Genomic DNA, 24,715 nt, shown 5'->3' on the forward strand with positions numbered 1-24,715 from the left:
ACAACCACAACCATCTCCCTTTATGCTAGGTATGGCTCCAACCAGCAGAGAGTTTTTCCCCTGATTCCCATTGACTTCAGTTTTGCTCAGGCTCTTTGATGCCACACTCAGTCAAATGCTGCCTTGATTTCAAGGGCAGTCACTCTCAACTCACCTCAAATATAAAAAACACAATTCTCTTTTCTTTTAAAACTTTGGAAGATATTCTGTTTAAGTGTTATGACTGTAAGAAACACACACAAACAGTTACAAACTCACTGAATTAGCAAGCCAATCAGTTCAACGGCAATTATGGATGGGCTTTTCTTTAAAAAAAAACTTGTTGTTATCAACCAAGGGGCAGACAGAGAGGAGAGCCATTCTACCACTTCTCACCTGACTGTACCAGCGTTTTTTTAAATTTATTCTTTCATGGGATGTGGACATCACTGGCAAGCCCAATATTTGTTGCCCATCCTTAACTGTCCTTGAACTGAGTGGCTTGGTAGGCCATTTCAGAGGGCAATTAAGAGTCAACCACATCATTGTGGGTCTGGAGTCACATGTAGGCCAGACAAGGTAAGGATGGCAGATTTCTTTCCCTAAAGGACATTAGTGAAACGGATGGGTTTTTATGACAATCCACGATAGTTCCATGGTCATCATAACTCTTCTAGATTTTGCTACAGCATAATTCGATTTGAATTCTACCAGCTGCCTTGGTGGGATTAGAACCTATGTCCCTAGAGCATTAGCCTTGCACTCTGGATTACTAGTCCAGTGGTATTACCACTCCACCACCACGTCCCCCAAAATATATATAAATACTATGGCTACAAGAGTAGGTCAAAGGCTGGGAATTTGGCGTCAGATGACTCACTTCCTAACACCCGAATCCTGTCTACCATTTACAAGGCACAAATCAGGAGTATGATAGAATATTCTCCACTTGCGTGGATGAATGCGACTTTATCAACAGTCAAGAGGTTCGACACTGCCCAAGGCAAAGCAGCCCACTTAATGGGTACCCATCCACCACCTGAAGAATTCACACCCTCTGCACCAGCACACAATAGCTGCAGCATGTACAATCTATAAGATACACTACATCAATGTGTCAAGACTCCTTCAACAGCAGCTTCCAAACCCGCAACCTCTTTAAGAACAAGGACAGCAGACACATGGGAACACCACCACCTGCAAGTTCCCCTCCAGGTCACACACCATCCTGTCGTGGAACTATATTGCTGTTCCTTCACTGTCACTGGGTCAAAATCCTGATACTCGCAACCCCCCCCCACCCCCCCCAACATCACTGTGGGTGTACCTACACCATAAGGAGTGCAGCACTTCAAGAAGGGACCTTATCACCACCTTAGTGGCAATTAGGAATGGGCAATAAATGCTGGCCTTGCCAGCGATGTATATCCCACAAATGAATAAATTAAAAGCCCTCAAGGTTGCACTATGAATAGTTAAGACTTTCTGTTTAGAATTTAATATCATATAAGTTTAACTTATTCCATGTATACCAAAAGTTAAAAGTTTAAAAGCATCAAAAGGACAGGATAGGTGCCATTCACAATGTGCAAATCTTGCTGGATATGGGAGTCCCAGGATGATCTGAACATTGAAGGCCAACACTTCAAGACCTGTTGCATTCACTTAAGCTCGGAATAACTGAGTTGATCAACAGTGGGACATTCCATTTAATTTCATAGGCACGGTGCATTCTGGAACACACAGGTAGAGTAATGGGAGATGAAGATTATCCAAGAGGGTGGAAGATTAGTAGGAAGGAGTCAGCTGAGGATTTGGCTTTGGCAAATAAGTAATGTTCCATTCTTGTTCCAAGAGAGATGAGTGCTGGGCAGGCATAAGTAAGACTCCAGCACTGCTCTTGTTCAAGAGCTAAGGGCGAAATTGTCTGGTCCCATTGACGGCAGGCATCATGGCGGGCAGGGGGGGAACAACTTGGCGTGAGGGGCAGAAATCAGTTTCATGCCGGTGTGAAATCACCGCGGGATCATCCAATGGTGTCCGCCATGGCAGAACGCGAATCCTGCTGGAGGCCGACGTGAACCCGATTTGCATCCCAGTAATGTGTAGCAAAGTAAGGCCCAGCCAAAATCATCGCCCCACGCTCGATATACCATTATGCCAGCAGGAAAACACGCCAGCACAGAATCCACCTGAACAAGTGTGACGTTCAGGAGTCGGGACTTACCGTTAGGGCCTTGCTTAGAATGCGGACATCGGAGGAGAAGAAGATGCTGGAGCCTTACAGCTACCAGACCCTGGAGGAACACGTGCATTGCATACTGGGTGGATTCTCATGGACATGGCTCTGCCGTGAAGGTGGGAGGTCTCCGTAGATGCTTCAGAACATCATGGGCCTTGAGCTGCTACTGATGATCACTGAAGTGGAAGAGGAAGGTCTAGCTGTGAGTGGGACAGGAAGGTGTACCGGGTGGGGTGAGGTTGGGAGCTGGGGGACAAAGGTGTTGATGTGGGGTGAGGTTGGGAGTGGGGGGGACAAAGGTGTCTGGGGGTTTAGGTTGAGAGGGGGAGAAGGTAGTATGGGGAGGAGGATGTAGGGGGAAGAGGGTGTAACAGGGCAGAATGATGCAAGAGGGGAACGAGATGTAAGCAAGGAGGAAGGTGTAAGGGAGGGAGTTCGGAGGGGGGACAGTGTCCGGCAGTAGTAGGGGTGGAGGAGGGAGTAAGAGAGGGAAAGTCCAGGTGAGCGCGCAAGGGTCTGTGAACTCAATGACAGTTTGCCCCCATAGGGTGGGTGGGGTAGGAGGAAACGGTGAGTGTGAGAGGTGGCAGAGGGTGCTGGTAGGTTGGGAGGGTGAGGGTGTGTCCGTAACACTAAAAGGAACAGCGAAGGTGGTTGGTGAGGACTCAGAGGCAGACACGGATCCTGGGGGTGGGTAGGGGGAGGTGAGGGAGGTCAATGTGGATGGGGGTGGAAATTTCAGGAAGGGAGGGAACATGCACGTTCATCTGGACATCCTGGAATGACAAGGGTTCGGATTGGTAGGTGACAGTGGGGAGGTGAAAGGTCCACAGTAACTACCATTTGACAGAAATCGAAAGTCAGCGGAGCCTCGTGTTCAACAGGCACAGGTGCCGCATGGGTGTATGATCAGTGGGTGGGTGGAGATACAGTTCAGCTCAGATGGACAATTGAAAGAGAACCCCAGCAGGCAGCACTGAAAATGCCTGGGACAGTGAGATGAATGCAATGGATGAAGGCTCCACATGTGTGGGAGAGTGCTTGCACGAGGCTCCGAAAGGCACAGACAGACAGACACACACATACACAGACACACACACACACACACACTTCTCCCTCCAGGATCACTTGTGGTCAGCTGCGTGCAGCTGAACTGCTATGAGGCAGGGTTTGGGGGGATGGGGGGGGGGGAGGGGGGGGGGGGGGGTGCAGGGGGAGGACTCAGAAAGCCAGTCAATGAAACTGAAAGATAACATTACACATTATTCAGTGAAAGTTATTATATTTTCAGATTATGAAGTGACAAAATGCGTTCACCTGTGCAACCACTTGTGATCAGGAATTCTTACCTTTTCTAGGCCTACCATTTCTTCTAGTTGCTATCCTGACAGCTGCAGCAGGGGCGAGGACAGCCCTTGCAACGGTTGGCCCTGTTGCCTCTGATGACTTCGGCGTGCTTCCTCTGAAGAGCTGAGGCTTTGAGGGTCCCAGGTTGCTTTGGCTGTTTTTCTGTAGGCCAACTGCTTCCTCTGCATTGACAGAGGACAAGGTTGAGGGGGTCACAGGCAAAGGAGACTCGGAGGGAGAGGACTGCCTCTGAGATTCCTGAGTGGATGCCATAGGGATGTCCATCTGCCGCTCCTCCTCCCTTCAGGTGCCCAAGGGTCCCTGAATGACTCCTGGAGGGGAAGGAGCACCCGGAGGGACATTGAGGTGCCCTATTTCCCCCTCACATTGCCACTGCAGGAACTTGCCCATGGCTACCGTGATGGAGTGCAGGTCTGCGTGCATCTCCGAGTTCTGCGGGACCAGGGTCTCCATGGCATCTGTTATCCTTCCCATGGATACCTCCATGCATGCGCATGTGGGCACCACTTCACCAGAAAGCAGGCAGACGCACTCCTCCGACTTGCATGCCATTCTGTTGAGGGCTTCCAACAGCTCTGTGTGATGTTCCCCTGCCTTCTGCTGAATCTCCACGATGGAAGGCTGAATCCGGAGGCTCGACATCTGACTCGTACCTCACGGATGCCTCTTCCAAGCAGTGCTCCAAGTACTTGGGAGCTCAGCTGAACCTGCCTCCTCCTCCTGCAGACACCACTAAATTGTGAACCCAGGCTACTCTAGATGTGGGTCCCGTCAAAGTGCGTGCCTCTGCCCTGGTGTAGGGTGTGGGTAAGAACTGTGACAGGTCTTCCAGGCTGCTTATTTCCAGTTCTTCAACGGAGGAGGTGTCCTCTTGGCTGGAGGTGAGGACTTGGATGGAGCTGAGGGACTGACTGGCTGAGGGTGTTTGTCGCTTATCAGAATTCGCTGTGAGCCCAAGTAGAGATAATTAGTAACAGAGTCAAAATCAGGAGACAGAGCTCTCATATTTGCATTGAGAGAGGGATGATGTTGTGCATTATCCTCACAAGTGTGTTCACTACTAACATCGCCTTCACCGCAGGTACAGTCCATGTCCTCACTAGTCAGCATGATGGCACGTTCCTCAAAGTGAGTGAGGGACCTAATATGGGCCACACCACTCCCCCAGTCTGGGACCTCTTCCTGCTGTTGTGAGCCAGATTTCTCCTGCATGAAAACACATGGAGAGGGTGTGAGCAGGAGACATGGCACTGCGTGAAGTGTTTCTGTGGTGAGCGGAGCCATGGATAGGTTGAGGACTCGAGCTCTGGAGGATATGAGCCTGATGGTGATGTGAGGGTGTGTGTTAGAATTAGTGCTGTTGTCCCTTGAGGTAAGAGATCCCTTTAGATGTGTGTTGGGTTTAGGAGTGCATGTTGAGATCAAGATGGTTGACTTACCGTGACAGAACTGATGAGAGCATTCATCCTCTTCCTGCATTGGATGGCTGACCTCCTCTGCGTTCCGGTGGCACTGACCGCTGCTGCCACCACCTCCCAGGCCAGATTGGTGACTCTGATGGACCTCCTGTGGCCAGAGTCAGGGTAGAGGAAATCGCAGCGGCCTTCCACTGCATGCAGGAGGCACCATACAGAGGTGTCACTAAATTTGGGGGCTGCCGTCTTCTTTGCTTTTGGGGCCATCTGTCAGCTGGAACAGTCCTGGTCTGTAGACATCAAGTAGGCTGCCCTCTTGTGCGGTTTAAATATGGCGCCCGGAGTAAGTACTGAGGTCATGGTGCGGTGGGCAAATCTGAGCACGCCTGCCAGTGATCCGGCATGTTTCACGTGAATTCATTATTGAGGTGGAACCTGCCGGGAAGGGAAAATACAGTGTGAAAACCCACCACTGCTGCCAGTGAGTAAAATGTTTTTTTCAGACCTGAAATATACTGACACTGAAGAGAATAGGCAGTCACTTATCTAAGCATATCCATGATTCTTGAATAGTCGGTTGTTTCCCATTGTCTGAGGTAAGAGATATAAATGTGAAACTACAGAAATTCTCAGAGAGTAAGATGGAAGGGGATTAATCAGAAGCCATTGAGCATGTCAGAACCACCAACATGGGGAAGAAAAGAATTCAGTGGCTGCAAAGAAAAAACAAATTCTAGGAGTTAGGCCATACATTAAGAAACATGATCTCTATAGCTGTCCATGTCCAAATGCAGCAAGACCTGGACAATATCCAGGCTTCAGCTGACAAGTGGAAAGTAACATTCATGCCACACAAGTGTCAGGCAATGACCATCTCCAACCAGAGAGAGAATCTCACCATCACCCCTTGACATTCAATGGCATTAAAATCACACTATCAACATTCTGGGGTTACCACTGACCAGAAACTGAACTGGACTAGCCATATAAATATTGTGCCTACAAGAGCAGGTCAGAGGCTAGGAATTCTGCAGAGAGTAACTCACCTCCTGACTCCCCAAAGTCTGTCCACCATCTACAAGGCACAAGGCAAGAGTGTAATGGAATACTCTCCACTTGCCCGGACGAATGCAACGTGCAGCTCCAACAAAACCCAAGAAGCTTGACCCCATCCAGCAGCCCGCTTGATTGGCAACCCATCCACAGGCATTCACTCCCTCCACCACAGACGCATAATGGCAGCAGCGTCTACCATCTACAACATGCACTGCAGGAACTCACCAAGGCTTCTTAGACAGTACTTTCCAAACACACGACTGCTATCATCTAGAAGGACAAGGGTGCAGACGTGTGGGAACATCATCACCTGGAATTGGTGTACGTATCCACAGATCCCTGAGGGTAGCAGGGCAGGTAGATAAGATGGTTAAGAAGGCATATGGGATACGCCTTTATTAGCCGAGGCATAGAATACAAGAGCAGGGAGGTTATGCTGGAACTGTATAAAACGCTGGTTAGGCCACAACTAGAGTACTGCGTGCAGTTCTGGTCACCACATTATAGGAAAGATGTGATTGCACTGGAGAAGGTGCAGATGAGATTTACCAGGATGTTGTCTGGGCTAGAGGGTCTGAGCTATGAGGAAAGATTGGATAGGCTGTGGTTGTTTTCCTCGGAGAAGCGAATGTTGAGAGCGTGCCTGATAGAAGTGTATAAGATTGTGAGGGGCTTGGATGGGATGGATAGGAAGGCACTTTTTCCATTAGTAAAGGGTCAATAACCAGGGGGCATAGATTTAAGGTAAGCGGTAGAAGGCTAGGAGGGGAGTTGAGGAGCACTTTTTTTCACCCAGAGGGTGGTGGGAGTCTAGAACTTACTTCCTGAAAGGGTGGTTGAGTCAGAAACTCTCATAACATTTAAGAAGTATTTAGATATTCATTTGCATTGCCTTAGCCTCCAGGGCTATGGGCCAAGCACTAGAAAATGGGATTAGCGTAGTCAGATCATTGTAGACCGATGCGGATAAAATGGGCCAAATGGTCTCTTTCTGCACTGTAAGTATCTATGAGTATGAATGGAAGTTCCCCTCCAAGCCACTTACCATCCTGACTTGGAAATATGTCACCATTCCTTCACTGTCACTGGGTCAAAATCCAGGCACTCCTCCCGAACAGCACCTACACCGTATGGACTGCTGCGGCTCAAGAAGGCAGCTCACCATCACCTTCTGAAGGGCAATTAGGGGTGGGCAGTAAATGCTGGCCTAGCCTGTGACACCCATATCCCATGAATGAATTTTTAAAAAGCTGAAACCTGAGGATTATGTCCAATGCCTACACTAAACAGCACAGGAATAGCTTCATTACAATAATGGATGCCAAGATACATGACCCTAAAATTCCACTGGAGAATTTTCAGGAAGATCTGGGTTGGGATCGAAATTCCACCCATCCCATAAATGCACCTATCTCAAATTCCAATGAATGAGGTAATTGCCAATTTTTGGCAGGGGAGCTAAGAACTTCAGTATGGAATCCTTCTGCTGAGTAAGTGAGCTATATGTGCCGTTAAGATAAGAAAAACATGCCTCCTTCTTCAATTGGCCAGTTTCTGTGCTGCAGTGTAATTCACAGTAGGAAATCCCAGCTGCTAGCATTGAAATTGCAGGGAGTATGCTGTATACCCTAACTCACTCCTTTGCATGGTGTCATGGTGCATTTGTTCATTTGTGGGCAAGATCTTTTGCACTTATCCCAAGTTCTATGCAAATTCTGATGGGTGGTAAAAGTAGTGGGGCTACGACACCAACAGGTCTTTTACTATTTTCTACCCTTGCCTGCTGTGATTGCGGTGTTTTTCGGTCAATAAGAGATTGAAAATTGATTCTATGATATAGGAGGGAAGAATACAGATAATTGGGGCATTTGGAAAGGAGCGATATGATGATCTACACCTGAATAGAACTAAAGCTAACATCCAGTTAAGATACACAAAGAAGTTAACTTTGATTGAAGGTTTGAACAAATATAGCAGGAAGCAAGAGAAAAGCAAAGGATTGGGTGGACAGCTTGGAAGGAAAAATAAGCTTCAGGTGAGCAACGAACAATGAAGTAGAAAAGTTGAAAGAAGTTAATTAGCAAAGACAAGAAGATTGAAAAAAAAAGTCTCCAAACCCAAGGAACCCCAACATCAGTATTTTAATGCACAAATTATAATAAACAAAACTGGAATCATTGATTACAGTGGAAAATCATGGCATAACAACAGTAAGGCAAATAAGCTGCATGTGGTTCAGGATTGACAATTAAAGATAAAACTGTAGAAAGGACAAGAAAAGAAGGAAGGGAGGAATGATAATCATTAAATAAAAATTTATTGTTAGAACTTAAAGGATTTAAATAGAGAAATTGGCCAAACAGAACTCCTCTTGATTGCGCTGAGGAAAAGCAAAGGATAATTACTTTTGCTGGGAATGGCACAGTAGAAGAAAAATCAGGCATGGCATGTGGAAGTAATTGTAGGATACTTTAACTATTCAAAAATAGACTGGGATAGAGAAAAGGTTCAGGATGAATCTCCCCACACTACCACCCCCCACCCCACCCCGGCTTCCTGCCTCACATCCTCATGCCCCTTACAACCCCAGTGTTTTCAGAATTGTTTTTCAATCAATAATCTGGCACTCCAACAGAGAAGGAAGGAATACTTGACCTGGTTCTGGACAATGAAGTGGAGTAAATGGGCAACTATTTGAGAAACCTTGACAAAAGTTGCTCTATCTAAAAACAAAAGCACAGAAACAAAAAGTAATCTAAAGACTGATGGAACATTGGTCTTTATCACAAAGAGGCTGGAATACAGAAGTGAGGAAGTGATGCTACAGTTGTACAGAGCTTTGACCTAACCCCATATAAAGTACTGCATTTAATTTTGTGCATTACCCTGAGAAGATAAATTGAGTTTAGAGGTAGTAGAGTGCAAATTCACCAGAATGATATCAGGACTGAGAGGGTTAAATAATGAGGACAGGTTACATAACATCTGTTCTGACAAAGGGTTACTGAAATAAAAATTGCTCAGGATTTTATGTTTGCAAATTGGGACTGCAGCCATTCCGCGCATGCGTAAAATCCAGTGTGATGATGTTTAGTCACGAGCGCAACGCCAACGCACCAGTTTCCCATAATACAGTAGACAGGAGGGTATCAAAATCGGCAGCCTAACCCATCATTTAAAAAATATATTAATGTGCAATTGGGCTTATTGACAAGCCCATTGACCCGAATATTATGCTGCCCATTCCATAATTTAGTTGACATTAGCGGGCGGTAATAGATGGGGAGTCTGCCTTTTCACAATCTAAGGTGAGAAAGCAGGAAGGAAGTCGGATACATATTTTGTGGGTGCCCTGTGCACCCCCACCACCCCCACCACCACCCCCCCCAAAAAGATGTTACACCTCTTTTTGTGCCTCCCCAACTAGCCTCCAAAGCCAGCCCCCGATCTTCCTCCAGAGGGTGCCTGACCCCACCCTGCCCAAAAGCTCTGGACTTAGCTGAGTCCCAGATCCATTGCCCTGCTCCTCGTGGGGCTACTTGTAATCCCACTCATGCCCGCTACTGAGCTCTGGCGATGCTGGGACTGCTGGAGTTGCTGGCCAATCAGGTTGGCTGGAAGCTCTCGAGGGTGGGACTTCTTCTCATTGAGGGGCAGAAGTCCTACTCTACTCCTTTAGGACATTGGCAGCGTGTCATCGCTGCAAGGTGGCCTTTTTTAAAGGTAGTCACTTTGTAACATGGTGGGATGAGTAATATGCACTCCCATAAAATTCTTCCCATTAATTCAATCTCTCCCTCCACAGAAGCTGTCAGACTTGCTGAATATTTCCATTAATAGATGGATTCAATGAGTTGATATAGAGAAACTATTTCCTTTGGCAGTGAATCCAGAACAATGCTGTATAATATTAGAATTAGAGCTAATCAATTTTGAATTGAACTCATGAAACACTTTCTCTTATGAAGGGTAGTGAAAATTTGGTACTCTCTCCCAAAAGGTTATGGATGCTAGGTTAGTCAAGACTGAGATCGATAGATTTTTGTTGGGTAAAAGTCTCAAGGGATATGAACCAAAAACAGGTAAGTGGAGCTTAGATATAGATAACCTATGATCTAACTAAATGGTGGATTCAAGGGCTGAAAGACCTACTCATGTTCTTGTGTTCCTAAAGGAAAGAATGTAGATTACTCATCTGTTCAATTTTAATTAGTTGTCTTCTACGGACATCTAAAAAGAAAAACCGAACTAGAAATCAAGTCACAGCCAGAGTAAACATAGGACTTAAGATACTCTATTAGGAAATGAAAAAGGCAGACTATACAAAGCGTTTCTGAAGTAATTAAGCAAATGTAATTAACTTCCAAATTTTTTACAAATACTTACGTGAACATGCCAAGCGTTATCAAGTGTACTGCATTGCTGGTGCTATTCTAAGTTTTACTGTATATTTTGAGAAACTAACAAGCACAATGGAAAAACTGCTTGGAAAAGGATGACCTCCATGTCGCACAGGATAAACAGTGTCGTCCTGAGGACAACCACATGAAACCGATAAAGAATCCAACAAATGGATGTTTGCGTTGCCCATAATGGTTTATCTGTAAGAACGCACAAGTTATGTTAGAATGTGAGTCCTACAAACAGAACGGAAAATGTCAAGAAATAGTTTCAAAAGCAGCAAAAATGTGATTGGAAAGGCAAAGTTAATCGTTTTGAAACGTGGTAAAGCCTGTGGCACTTTGATTCCCAATCTCTTAAAGCCCAATTTAAAATGCTAAGTACTTGCAAGACAATGTTTTGATGTTGTCTGAGAACAGCTTCTACAAGCCTATGAGGGAGATCATTTTGGCTGATTAAGCAAACAGCGCCACAGTGAGGCCTAAATCACTAACGACATATCACTGTAGATCCTGTTGTACTATTGTATTACAAATAAGCGTTTAATAAACATAAAAGAAATATAATAGTATGGAAATCAAGTGGTTTTCAGTGAGTTGTTGGTTTTTCAGGCAAAGTGTTTAAACTAGAGTGGCCAATACCTGAAAAAGGGAAGTAGGTTGACATAAATAAAATTGCAAACATAAGGCACAACGTGCTAAAATTTTAGCTGGCAAACATTTTTGATATATTCAGGCATGGCCAAAGCCCCTCTCTTGCAATATATGAAAATGCTTTTACATATGCATTTAGTATAGTTGTCCTCATACTGCCATTAAATAGTGGTGGTAATAATTTTGGGAGGAAACTGGGGAAAATGGGATGAAGACATTAATAAAATCCACATAAATCCCATTTAAGCACAGTAATGTGTAACTTAGAGGGAACTGCCAATTTTTTTGGTGCAATTTAAGACTGGTAGTTTTGAGATTGTATACATTACCACATTTTACTGTTTCTGCTGCCCAAAGCTGGCAGGTAATTCAGAAGGACTTGTATTTTTTTCTCCAGAGATGGGAGCTTTATTGTCACAATGGGTATTGTAACCCCCTTGGGCTAGATGGGCAAACACCAAAATAGGTTATTGGAGAAAAGCCAATATTTAAATCTCAAGTAAGACTAAAATTCAAAAACCAGGTGCTGGAGAATTTGAATATCAGCACTTCATTCCATACTAGAGATAATTAGAGAGCAAATTTAGCTACATTTTCAGTTAATTATATGCAAATAATGTGAATGAAAATCAAATTTTAATCATAATTTATAGCAGGAAGTAAGAGCACAATACTTTCTTCTGGAAAGCACTGAAGGGAAATCATTTAATGCACAAACCTTCACTGGTGCCCCAATCCTTTATTTAAAAAAAAATCATGAAACATGACACCAATTCATAAGTAACTTGGGTTTAGGGGCTTATTATTAATATCACTTCAGCGCTGAAATTGTTCAGGATGCAGTTATATTTATTCATTTCAAGCTGTTAGAATTCACAAGATTTTTTTTACAAATTTTCCAAGTCAGAGATTAGGTCCACTTATTAGTTTCATGCTCACTATGAAGACCATAACAGGAAATGTTGGGAAAACATTCCTGGTCCCATGGAGGTGGGCTTAAAGGAAGGACCAAGAGGATTATGGAGTGGAAGGGCATCAGGTTGGTGTACCAATGAGGTCCCACCTGCAGCTGATCTTGCCAAAGACATGGAGGCAGCAAGGGCTACCCACCCAGCTGTGGTGGGTAGCCAATCTGCACAATTAGGTGGATTGGGGATGCTGGGCTCCCTGTTGAGACTAAACCCTGGCAGGTGTCAGGAGATGGCTTGCAGGCACAAGGCTTGGGTCCACAAGGTTTCTTTTGGCTCCTCGCACCCCCACCAACCCTACCAGAGATTCATGGATCAGCAGGCCACAAGGTGCAGTCATAGGCCATCTTGCGGATGGAGTTCCCCTCCATAGGGGTGGCCTGGCGGCTGTGGCCATAGTTTATTTTAGAAAGATACAAGCCTCTTCAGAGGTTGCCTCAAGATTGAGGAGCCCTCGAGGTCCCCATACTGCGGCAGTAGCACCCACCTATGCCAGTGGGGCTGCTGTCCTTCCACCTGCAGCCTCCCAAACCTGCTTGCTGTCCTTCATTGGGCAGCAGACATGGAAGCGGCAATTAGGAGCCTGCCTCCCAAAAGGTCGCCCTGCTGACAAATGCGGGGATTGCACCCGGAAATGGTCACACCCCATAATTATTTTTAAAGGGCACAAGACCCTTTAGCAAATGTATGGTGTGAAAAATAGTGAAACTAAATTGCAGGCTGATATACTACACTACAGCCTGTTGTCAATACATTATATGCTTTTTAATGAAGGAAAATCTTCTCAAGCAGCATAGATGGGATTCTAAATACAGCCTAGGTTAGAAAGAATGGTAATAACTAATGATTGAAAAAAACCTTCCAATAGCTATTCATCATGGTGTCTTTCTATGGGCATTAGACTTTGACAAGTTCAACAGTAATGAGTTGTATACATGACCTGTAATTACTGGTGGCGAATAATGAGTTCCATCTGCTCCCATGATCCCTTTGGCAATAGTTCCCTACTTACAAATTCATTCTGGTTCAAATTTCTGAATAGAGATAGTAAAAAAAATCTAGTCTTGCACCGTCATTAATTAGAGTTCAATTAAAAACATTAGGAACCAAATAGTTAATTCCTTCCAGTTTAATATTGTGTACATTCATGCAAAATTACTTAAATATGATTAATTGAACTCTTGAGAGCTATTCCTTGAAAAAAGTCCAAATTAATATAAATTGAGAGACATCTTGAAATAAAGCAACTCATTTTGTTTTCAATGCTACCTTCATGTGGAGTCATTTATTACATTTTCTTTATTTTTATAGAAAGTGAAAACTATAGTTTATCGCAAATACTATAATCTAATGAAGCAACAAAACAAGATTTCCTGCCTGCTAAATACCAAAAGTACAGATGATGGAGCTTAGCAATTGCTCAATCAACAGATCACAGCAAAGCTCTGTAACCCTATCACAGTTAGTTTAGTGAAAGCAAAATACTGCGAATGCTGGAGATCTGAAATCAAAACAAAGTGCTGAAAAATCTCAGCAGGTCTAGGAGTGTGGGTGGGGAGAGAAACAGAGTTAACATTTTGAGTCCAATATGACTCTTCTTTGGTTGAAAAAGTGTTACATTGGACTCGAAACATTGTTTCTTCTCCACATCTAGTTGAGAATGTGGTGTTCAATTAGACAGCAGATGAAGAAGGGGGTCCTCAAACATACCTATCCTGAACTGTAGTAGAGTCAAGCATGAAGCTGAAATATCAGCCAAAAGTGTCAGGTATCTACTCTGGCTCAGACTTGTTGCAAGATCTTTATTATTATAGATTCGTGTCCAGTCAATTTGACTCCATATGATATTAGGGAGTGGTTGAGTGTTCTGGAGACAGCAAAGGCCTCTAAAATGTCCCAACTGTAGAGTTGAAGACCTGCATACATAAATTAGCTGCTCTCTTAGCTAAGCTATTCCAATGCAGCTACACACATAGCAAACACAGGGCATGACTGAACAGCGTTACCTAGTGGTAGGTATGCCCATGGGCTTTTGGTTGACCATGTTATTTCCTGGGCTGAATTTTCCTCCCATTGGGGGGGTTGTGCGGGGGCAGGAGGGAGCCAACGCAAACCCGATCAGGTGCACGCTGCCATTTTACGTGGGTGGGCCAAATAAGACCCACCCAGTGTGACGCACACCTGGATGCGCTGTGCACTCCCTGTGCAGGCATGGGGGGGATTCCCTGAGTCGGGGCCTGCGCTCTTTCGCGCATGCATGCAAAATTGCGCCACAATCTCCCCAGGGAGATTAGTTTAAGATCTGCAAAATTTAATAAAGGTGAAAAAAATTTTTAAGGACATGTCCTCTTATGTGAAACTATCACATGAGCTGGGACATGTCCATTAATTTTTTCAAAAAATTTTATTTAATTAATAAACATTTCATGAAACCTCATACTGTGCATGGATGAGGTTTCATTAAAAATGCAAAGGCCACGTGGGCTCTTCGCCTGCCGTCAACCTTAAGGTTGGACGGGCAGCTCACTTAACAACTTTAATTACTTTGTTAATGGCCTTAATTGGCCTTTGACAGTTCGGTGGGCACACAGCCGACACAGCTGCATGCCTGCCAAACTGACAATCTAAATGATGCGCGGTGACATCGGGATGTCCACCCAGTGTCACTGCGTGTCATTTCACACGTCAGGGAACCCACCCCAACCACCACACACCCCCCACCACCACCACCCCCCCCATCCCCACCTCCCCTCCCAAACCCGCTTGCAAACATGAAAATTCTTCCCCCTGCGTTCTTGTTCCACACTATGGCCTGGATTTGTACTGAGTTGGGATGATTCTGGAGCCCTTTAAAAATGGCAGCTGGTCCCAATTCTGGGATTCCTAACCTCATTCCATGGCTGTCTGATTTTTGAAAGTGCCTTTAAAGGGTGCGGACTGATTCCAATCAAAAGCCCATACCTGGCATTCCCGATCTGGCCAGCTCCCATGCGGAAATAGGCATGTCCTACCTCTGCTCCACTTTCATGCAGTTGAGCCAAGTTTTTGAAGAGTCATGATTCACGGTCTCACAGAGGAGTCGTGACCCTAGTCTGCATGAAGGGACCTTTTAAAAGATAAGTTCAAAAGGTCCTCCTCATGTCCCCACGCCAATCTCTGCCCTTCTGCCTGCCCCCCATGACTCCTCATGCCCCCTATGCCAAACTCTACCCTTCCACCCACCCCCCTATAGGGTGTCCACGTGTTCCTTTTAGAGGTTGATGAATATGCTTGTGGCCAAGGAAGGAAAGGTATAATGTCTAGTATATTATCTTTCCAGCTGGTGAGATCAGTAAACTTCTTGCAACATTTTCATGCATCTTTGGCAATGAGAGAATTTGGCCGGGATTTTCTGCCCATTTTCATGGCAGGTGTCATGGTGGGTGGGACAGGAAAATATCACGAGGGCCAAAGATTCGTTTTAAGTCATCATGAAACCAGTTTGTGATTGTCCGCTGTACCTGTCAATGGCGGGCTGCGTTTCCTGCTGCAGTACGTCATTATTTTAAATATATTTGCATCTCATTATAAGCCCTCTCACCAGAATCATCGTTCCACACTGGATCATCAGGTCTCGCAGGCGTGTAATTAAAATGATTTGTTTCGCAACAGGATATTAGTGACATGCACCTGGCAGCCTGCACTTCGATCATAACTTCAAGGTTACTTTGCCTATGCTGCATAACGCAGCGCTCGCAGGAATCAGTGCCAGGCGTCGCAAACAGCACCACATCACTTTCAGGGTGACATGGCAAATCTCTATCTACCAGGCCAGCCGTAAGGCAGGGTGGCTTTTAATGGGCTGCAGGGGTAGACATGTACTGTGGGTTACAGATGGGAAAGGTTGCACAGACATATGACTGGGGGTTGGGTGAATGGGAGGTATATGTTGAACAGAGATTGCATTGACACACTACTGAATTGAACATTTCCAAATGAGGAGAAAGGCACAGCTGAGACATATTAGGAACCTTTCAGTGACAATGCATGGAATCAGAAAAGTGAAGCAATTATGCCCATTCATGCGAGTCTAATCCTGCAAAGTGGCATTAATTGATCTCCTTGTTTTAACCTTATATTTGCAGCTTGGAAATTCCCCAGAGTAATAACGAACTCCATAGCAACTGGGCGAATGGACAAGCTCCAGAAGCCTGTTAGAAAGTTGGTTTTGGATGGTTCACTGAAGAGAAGCCTCAGGCCCCCCTCAAATAATCTCATTTCCTGAGGGAACATTTAGCCTCATGTTTATTCCCAAGAGCCAAGAGTGTGGTATCAGAGTGCAGTGAATGAGACTCCCAATGCCTGAGCTGAAAGCAGCACATCCAAGTGCCAGGTCAAAGCAATGTCATAGCAGCCAGTCATATTGGTGGTGGGAGGGTGCGGGGGGTGACCTTGATATGCATGCTGTTCTGGCCATCATTTCAGGGGTGAGTACTCTCGACACGGGAACAAATCCTTGAATCCACATTCACTGAAGAGACACTGTAGAAAGGGCATCTTTGGAGACTGATCTTGTCTTTTTCTCATTGATAAGGTTAGATGTTCAAGTGCCAGGACAATAATGTGGCTGAGAGGGACTGAGCTTCATCACCTTGAAGTGGCCACTTATTCCTGAGCTTAGCAGATGTACACTCAGAAAGTCGAAAGTGCAGTTGGCTGACAGCAGCACACATGAGCTCTGAGTACAGGCTCATAGCATGAAAACCCTGCTGGGAGACAGAGAGCACAATGAGTTGCACAATATATGACCCTTCTCCATGCATGAACATATCTCTCCTTATACACTACGCCTTCACCTTTCAAGAATGCAGTCGAGTCAAGGCAACACCTCTGCCTCAATTTTACACAGCCAAGAATAAACATGACATGACCCTACAAAGCATGTGAATGAGGTTCATTTCACAAGTGCACTTAACATTAAGGTCGAGACATCACGAATGATGTGCAAAAGGGGCACACACTGTGGTGATATGGAAGCGCACTACTTTGTGAGAGGTCCATAATAGCGACATGTACGACAAGTGGGGGAGGGACCATGGTGTGTCACCTGAGTGACTGCAACACAGCTCATCATAACAAGGAGACGTACATAAGAGATGTGGAATGGGTGCAATTCTATTTACAGCTGTGAGCATTATAGACATGTTGTGAACACCTGTGCACTGTTCCCTAATTCTACAGCTGCATCTGGGTGCATCCCTGACATCCATAGTGGAGGTGGAGGCAGCCTACTAACTGCTATGCCCTGTTGTCTGTGATGACTTCAGCAGGCATCCTCTGGAGGGCCAAGGCCTGGAGGGCCCCAACCTGCTTTGGGTCTCCTGCTGTACAGCAGGTGCACCCTCCTCGGCCTGTGGAGCTGGAGGTGTTGGGGTCACAGGAAGAGGGGATTAGGATTGGCCAGACACTCCTTCAGTCACCTGAATGGATGGCCCCGGGCTGTCCAGTTGCTGATCCTCCTCCCTATGGGTGCCTGAGGGCGCCTGGCTGATTCCTCGAGGGGAAGGGGCAGCTGGAATGAGCTCGAGGTGCACTGCATCCCTCTCACATTGATGCTGATGGATCCCACCAATGAAGGGCAGCTCCTGCAGTAGTGCAGGACAGATGTCCTGGACCAAGGTCTCCATAGCAGCTGCCATCTGACCAGCGTTGGCCTTGGTGTATTGGCATGATGATGCGATCACCACAGACTGAAGTTAGATGGACTCTCCTTCATCTATTGCAATCTGAGGAATGCAGCTGACATCCATTCCTGATATGGTCTTTGCAGCTCCGGTAACTGATTTAGGACCGAGTCCGAAGACTCGTCATCTGACACGGACTCAGCTGAATCGTGGACTCCAGTTGTCCTCCAAGTGCCAGCGACCTCAGATGTCCCTGCCTCCACCTGATGTGGACCAAGTTGTGTCTTGTGCTCACCAGATTGTGAACCCCAGCCTGCTCTAGGTCTAGGTCCCACCAAGGTGTGAGTCTCTGCGGTGGTGGAGGGTGTGCATGAGCACTGGGGTGGGTCTTCAGGGCTGCTGTGTTCTGATTCCTCATCTGAAGTGTCCTCGGATAATTAGTGCAGGGCAGCTGAGGATATAACAGGGGATTTCACTCACAGTAGCGTGGACTGATGGATGATCTGGAGTAGGATCCTCAGGTGAGTGTTTGCCGCCGACGCCACCATTGCCGCAGGCATGGTCCACATCCTCTCCAGCCAGTTCGATGGCTCTGTTCTTGAACTCCATTAGGACCTTGAGTTCCTGCACTCCACCCCTGGTCTGGGACCTCTCTCTGCAATTGTGGCCGATCTTCTCCTGGATAAAGACAGATGAAGAGAGTGTGAGCAAGGCACATGCCAGGGCAGATGAAAAGGATACCCGGCATGTGTGGGTGGTGAATGCTCCATAGATAGGATGAAGACACGATCTGCAGAGGAGATGAAGGCGTGGGTGAGAGAATGAGTGGGATGTCCTTGGAGCTGATGCTGATAGACATCCCTGTGATTGTCTGATGGGCTTGTAAGTGTATGAGTTGTGAGTGATGAAATGGTTGACTTACCCTGGCAGCACAGATGAGATCACTCATCCTCTTTCTACACTGGGTGGCTGCCCTCGTCTGCACAGCGTTGGCACTGACCACTGCTGCCAGCACCTCTCAAGCCCTTGTGGTGAGTTTGGTAGACAGAGTTAGGGTATAGGACATTATAGCAGGCCTCAACGTTAGCCAAAAGGCATTCCAGTGAAGCGTCACTGAACTTTGGCGCAGCCATCTTCTTGGCTTTTGGTGTCATAACTTGATTGAAGCAGTCCTGGGCTGCAGGCATTGCATGCAGCTACAGTTTCCAGAATGAGGAGGAGGTGAGGTCACAGTGTGGCGGGCAATTAAGAGGCCGCCCGCCAGCGATACTGCATGTTTCCTGAGCCTGCATAATTAATGAGGTGGAAAGCGGATGATACGGCCTGAAAACCTTTGCAGCCAGCAGAAAGAAATATGGAGTTTTAAGCTCGCTACCACACTGAGTGCAATTCAGGGAAAATCCCACTCTTGGTTTTCCCTCTAGGTAGTATGAATTTTTGGCAATTTTTCTGCCAAGGATACTTAGCAGTCTGCATCTTTTCAATTTCCTCAAGGAGAGCACTCAGTTTAGAGTCGGTGAACTTATGGCATCTTCTTTTGTGACAATACGCCATGCCCTGCTGTCTTGTTTGGCTAGCTGCTCCTATAGTCAACATTCTTGAAAACTATCAAAAAATGATGGATGAGACATGCAGTGAAGTTAGCCAAGAATCAAGAGAGTAAGCCAAGCACTGTTCCTTCCTTACCTGCATGTCTCCCAGTCCATGGCTGCAGTGCTCAAGCAAAGTTATCTTATTAAAGGCGGCACCCTAATTTCTATGCATGCCAGCAGGTTACATCTGTTTTAGGGCAATCATTACCCAATGGTAATTCAAATAAACTGAATCAGGCAACTCTTGTGTAATATCTTGCACACATCTTTTCCATTGCCATCTCACATATGAAAATTCATGCACATTTTTATTATTTTGTATTGTCTATATTTTGTACTGTCCATTGGATCACTTGAGAAAATGCAGCAAAGGCCTTACTGCTGAGTGACAATATAAGAGTCTCAGCTTAAAGCTCTTCCAACTCTGGTGGTATACTAATAATTCAAAGTAAGCCCTTAGGAATCCACCTGGGTCATCTTGTTCTTCAAAATTTGGAATCAGATTGGACATAGTGAAATTATTCTGCGCAGAACTATAAAGCAAATCAAATCTCAATTACAGTGTTACAGCCGATATGCATTTTCGCCCCAACAGTGCAAGAGCACATTGGTATTATTGTTATCTGATTTATGCTTGCATAGAATCTTTACACACAGTCTGTGTTTCTTCCATTCCTCGGCTTTTAATCTGCAGCATTCTTTATGTTAGAAATTCTACTAGAATTGTTCCTTTGTAGCTTTGAATTTCAGAACTTCTATCATTGGGTAATGATTGCCCTAAAACAGATGTAACCTGCTGGCATGCATAGAAATTAGAGTGCCGCCTTTAATAAGATAACTTTGCTTGAGCACTGCAGCCATGGACTGGGAGACATGCAGGTAAGGAAGGAACAGTGCTTGGCTTACTCTCTTGATTCTTGGCTAACTTCACCGCATGTCTCATCGATCATTTTTTGATAGTTTTCAAGAATGTTGACTATAGGAGCAGCTAGCCAAACAAGACAGCAGGGCATGGCGTATTGTCACAAAAGAAGATGCCATAAGTTCACCGACTCTAAACTGAGTGCTCTCCTTGAGGAAATTGAAAAGATGCAGACTGCTAAGTATCCTTGGCAGAAAAATTGCCAAAAATTCATACTACCTATACATGTATGCATGTATACTCTTCTCTCTGTGGCCAAAAAGCTTGTGGTCTAAATTTTTCTGGACCCTGCAGGCATTTTGAACAATCAATGATTCTAAGTCCAGGCTGGCCATGGTGCTTTTGGAAACAGACTGCTCTGACTTTTTTTTACAGCACTGAAACTTTTTTAAACTAGTCCTGGCTTAGAACTGAAATTTTTGCTCACCCATGCTAGGTCCTTTAATTTTGCACTCTGTGGGCATTCACCATGGACCTCCACGAGATCTTGTGGAGTCCTCAGCTACACAGTGAAGTATTTTTTTTCTGTTCTGCTTTTCTGTTTCCAATTCTGCCTTTATGATGTATGTTCGGTAGCTCTCACGAAGAGGTTTTTTATCTTGTATGGTTGAACATTTTGTGTTTATTGATAACACATAACTATGTACATTTACACAAAGTATAGCCCAAACTATGAGTTAACTCCACGCTTGCTTCTACACAGGTCTCTGTCCAGTCCACAGCACACTCTAGTCTCAGGTCATGTGTCTTTTTACATCACACTGTGGGTGGTACTGTTTCCCTGTCCCACATTAACCCTTGCTATGACAGAGACCCTTAAATCCCCACAATGGAGAGACAGGAAGCCACCACAAGGTGGAGAGACTTGAAGAGTCTTGTTCAATGTCTTTTTTTTGGGATATGTCTTCCTGCTGAAAGATCTCTTGCAATTTATTCTGTTGCCATATCAGTTTATTCTCTTAGCCTTACCTTACCTAAAGCACTCCATGCATATGTAGTAACCCCAATTCAAAAAAAAATAGATTAGGGCTAGAGCAGATATGCAAGGATGAAAAGAGGTCCTGCACCACCTTTAAATCCTGGAAAAGGCACATGCAGCTCCATGTTTTATATCCTAATCACTGCATTTCAGCCTATGGCTTTATCATATGCACTCTACTTTTGAAGGTGATAGAACAAACATTCCACTAAACCGTGCCTTAAGGTATAAACTGTTAAACAGATTTTTTTCAAAACTGAATGGATAAATGACTAAAAACACAGATGCACTAGATTTATGGTAGTTAAAGACTTTACTATCTCTCCATAAAGAGCAAAAATAAGCAGCTGTAACTGTTGTGCTAAACAGCACTGTGAACTGGATCTGGTACAAGGCCCCTGAACAGTAACATAACAATTCACTGCTGAGCTTCTATGGAGTTTTTCTGACCTCAATGTCTCTGATATGGGCAACTTAGCTGGAACAATACTGGTTGAGATGTACTTTTAAAATTTTAACAGGACAAATGAAATTTATGCATATATTTCAAAATTAAGTTGAGTTGACAATCAATAATATATTCAAACAAAGCCATGAGGTACTAGATTTTGCATTGATTGGTTTGATCCCCTCCCCCACTGCCTTGAGTTGTCTGACTCAGGCATAAGAACGTTTCTGTCATTCTTACATGCCAAAACAAAGTGGTCATTTTCAATGAGTGAACTTGGGTTTTAACCCAGTTTATGCTGTGACAACATATGACTGGCACAGCTAGTATTGGTGGAACTTTCAAGATAAATTACCAAGATGGTATTTTAATACACTATGTAGGATACAAAAAATATACCTGCTGGCTCATCAATAAAAAAGGTGACCTCTTTCTTGTCATCCTTTTCATCAATATGGTCATAGGTTATCTGTGGTACTGATAGTGCATTTTCTCCAATATTCATCATGAATGCTGTCTCGTTATCTCGTCCCATTTTGCATTTTCTTTTATATTTCTTCATCTATAGATCAAAGAGAAGTATTAAGGGAAAAAAGCTGGTGAATACAATTCTAGGAAAAGGAACAACATTTTCTATCATCATGAGAACTGCTATTTGAAAAGTAGTTACTTTATTAAAAGGCAATATTTGTACAGCCACAAAAGTGTAAGTATTTTATTGTTGTCAGCACTAACTGCTGATCCAGTGCACTTTTGGAGATAGCTTGGTTCTGACAATTGTTTGTAACTTTGGATGAACTTAGCATTTTTTTTTACCAATATAAATGGCAAGCACATGATCAAGCATGCCACAAAAAGGTAAGGAAGAAATCTTCTTTGAAGGTAAGCAAAATTATTGGAAAAATGGTATTCAATGAGAATTTGGCATCCTCGATTTTAAACTGTCTAATTTAAATAATTAGAAAAAAATTAGCAATAGCTTGGCAACAGATATAAGTGCACTCCAGTTAGTGCCACCAGCTCAAGGCAAGGCTTTTCCTTAGAAGTTTTAAAGATCTGAAATGTAAGTTTGCATTTGTGATTCCCTGTACAATGGGTTTGTCAGGAGCAGACACAGATGGGTAGATCTTACATTCTGGGCACCTGATTGGTAGATTGTACCATTGCCTGCCTCTTCCTGCTGGCTATTTCACAAAGTCCAGGCCTCATTTAAATGCTGCTGTGCATCCCTTTGCAGCTTTTTGCAGCTTACCGGCTTCAGTTTGGTGCATCCGGGGGGGGTCAGACGCCATGCCAGCTGTCAGAAAGGTAGGTGAGAGGTGTACTAATCATGGCAAGGAGGGCTCATCCTGGCCCCACAAAAATAATTCCACTTACTTTTATGTGGCCTCTTCCTCTTTGCTATCCAATTTTATCGAGGGGATGCCGATCACATGCTCTTTGCAATTATTAATGAAGCTTCTGCCTGATTCAGGTAGGTTTCTCTGCCACCATATGGAAGGCCCAAGTTAAAATAGCAGCACAGGACAAATGTACCAATATGATGACCACCTTAATTTTAACTTAAGTACTAACCCTGTTTCTGCCAGGTGGAGTGAGTTAAAATTGATGCTAGAATACTGGGGCATAAACTCCCCACATAAATAGGGGAAAAGTACAAAGATGAGTTACATGAGGCCACTCCACCATATTTGGAAACAGATGTGTCTTAGGCCTTTAGCACCCTATCTCACACATAGAATAATGCAAAAGGTCTATGGGAAGAAAAGAAAAAGCACCAGCTAAAACAAGGAAAATCTCCAAGCACTTTGCTCTTGTCGGAACTAGACTAAACTAAACCAAATTAAAACAAATTAACTGATTTTCTGGCTACTAAAAGCATCTGGAACACAATTCTTATGAGTGAGAAACAGAAATCAGTGCTATTAACCAAAATAAAGTATAGAAACAACTGATAAACTACTGGAGATATAATTCAGATGTCTCATGTTCAGTTAAAAAAAAATCTAATACATAATTCTTATGCTCCTGAGTAGCAGCTGTCTAAATTGTGACCAATGAATTTAGTTTATAAATTGAAACAAAAAAACATAGTCATGTGTCAGATATGATAAGTAAATATTTATGACATTTATGAATTGAAAAACTGATATACTGTCATAAACTGCATCATTAATTAAAGTGCTGAAATATGTCAAAGTACAAATGCAACTGTCTTGAACAAATACTTTGTAATTTAAGTTACATCATCCTTTAGCCCTTTATGAGGTTTGGCTCCGTATCAACTTTGCAAATATATTGCTGGTCTTGATAAGGCTGTTACTTTGAATAGTGTGAAACTTGCAGAAAAAAATGGGCTGGATTTTGTCAATAGCATGCCATTCCTGAAGTCATAACCAGAACTGTGAGCCACTTCTGTTCTCTCCCTTTTTTTGCCGGTTCCCACGCGATTATAATTAAAATTCTAAGTGCAGCGATGTGCATGCAAAACACATTCAATTTAGCGGCCCGGAAAGGTTTTCATTGATGAAACCCAGCGTCAGTTGACAATGTTGCATCTATGGGCTACTTATCAAACAGGAGACAGCGTCACAGCCAGAACTTCCCTGCCCAACTCCATTGCTATGAACATAAGACTTGAGAGCACAAAAATGGCGTGGGTGTTTTTCAAAATTAAGAGTTGTAACTTCCAACTAGCGTCGGAAAGTGCTGGCCTGCTGAAATTAGAAGAAATAAATACCGACTTAACTGGTCTTAAAAATTACATTGCCTTTTCCATTTGTTGGAGTTGCCTGGGGACGGCATCAAAAAACTCCTCGCAGGCCCCCGCAAAGTCTAACTCCAACAGGTTCTAGGAGGCCAGGCCCCTTTTTTAATAGCACTTGCTACTATAAAGTAGGTAAGTTTAAAGAGCAAGGGAAATTGACAGGCCAGGGAGAAGTTAAATGTCTAGGAGTAAGTGGATAGAGTTTGGGGGTTGGGGGTGTCTGGGGGGTCCGGGGGTTTGCCGGGTGGGTCAGCCGGAGGCC

The 24,715-nt window shown here is 44.4% G+C and overlaps 1 protein-coding gene across 1 annotated transcript in view; it reads right to left on the reverse strand.

Annotated features, from left to right (window-relative positions):
* Nucleotides 1-24,715, reverse strand: part of LOC121293060 (potassium voltage-gated channel subfamily KQT member 1-like) — a 617,066-nt gene that overhangs the window by 377,260 nt on the left and 215,091 nt on the right. The window contains exon 10 of the mRNA XM_041215653.1: nucleotides 22,086-22,248. Coding sequence (XP_041071587.1) covers nucleotides 22,086-22,248 — 163 coding nt within the window. The remainder of the gene's footprint in view (nucleotides 1-22,085; nucleotides 22,249-24,715) is intronic.

Source organism: Carcharodon carcharias, chromosome 21, assembly GCF_017639515.1.
Source record: "Carcharodon carcharias isolate sCarCar2 chromosome 21, sCarCar2.pri, whole genome shotgun sequence".
In the NCBI taxonomy this organism is placed as follows: Eukaryota; Metazoa; Chordata; class Chondrichthyes; order Lamniformes; family Lamnidae; genus Carcharodon; species Carcharodon carcharias.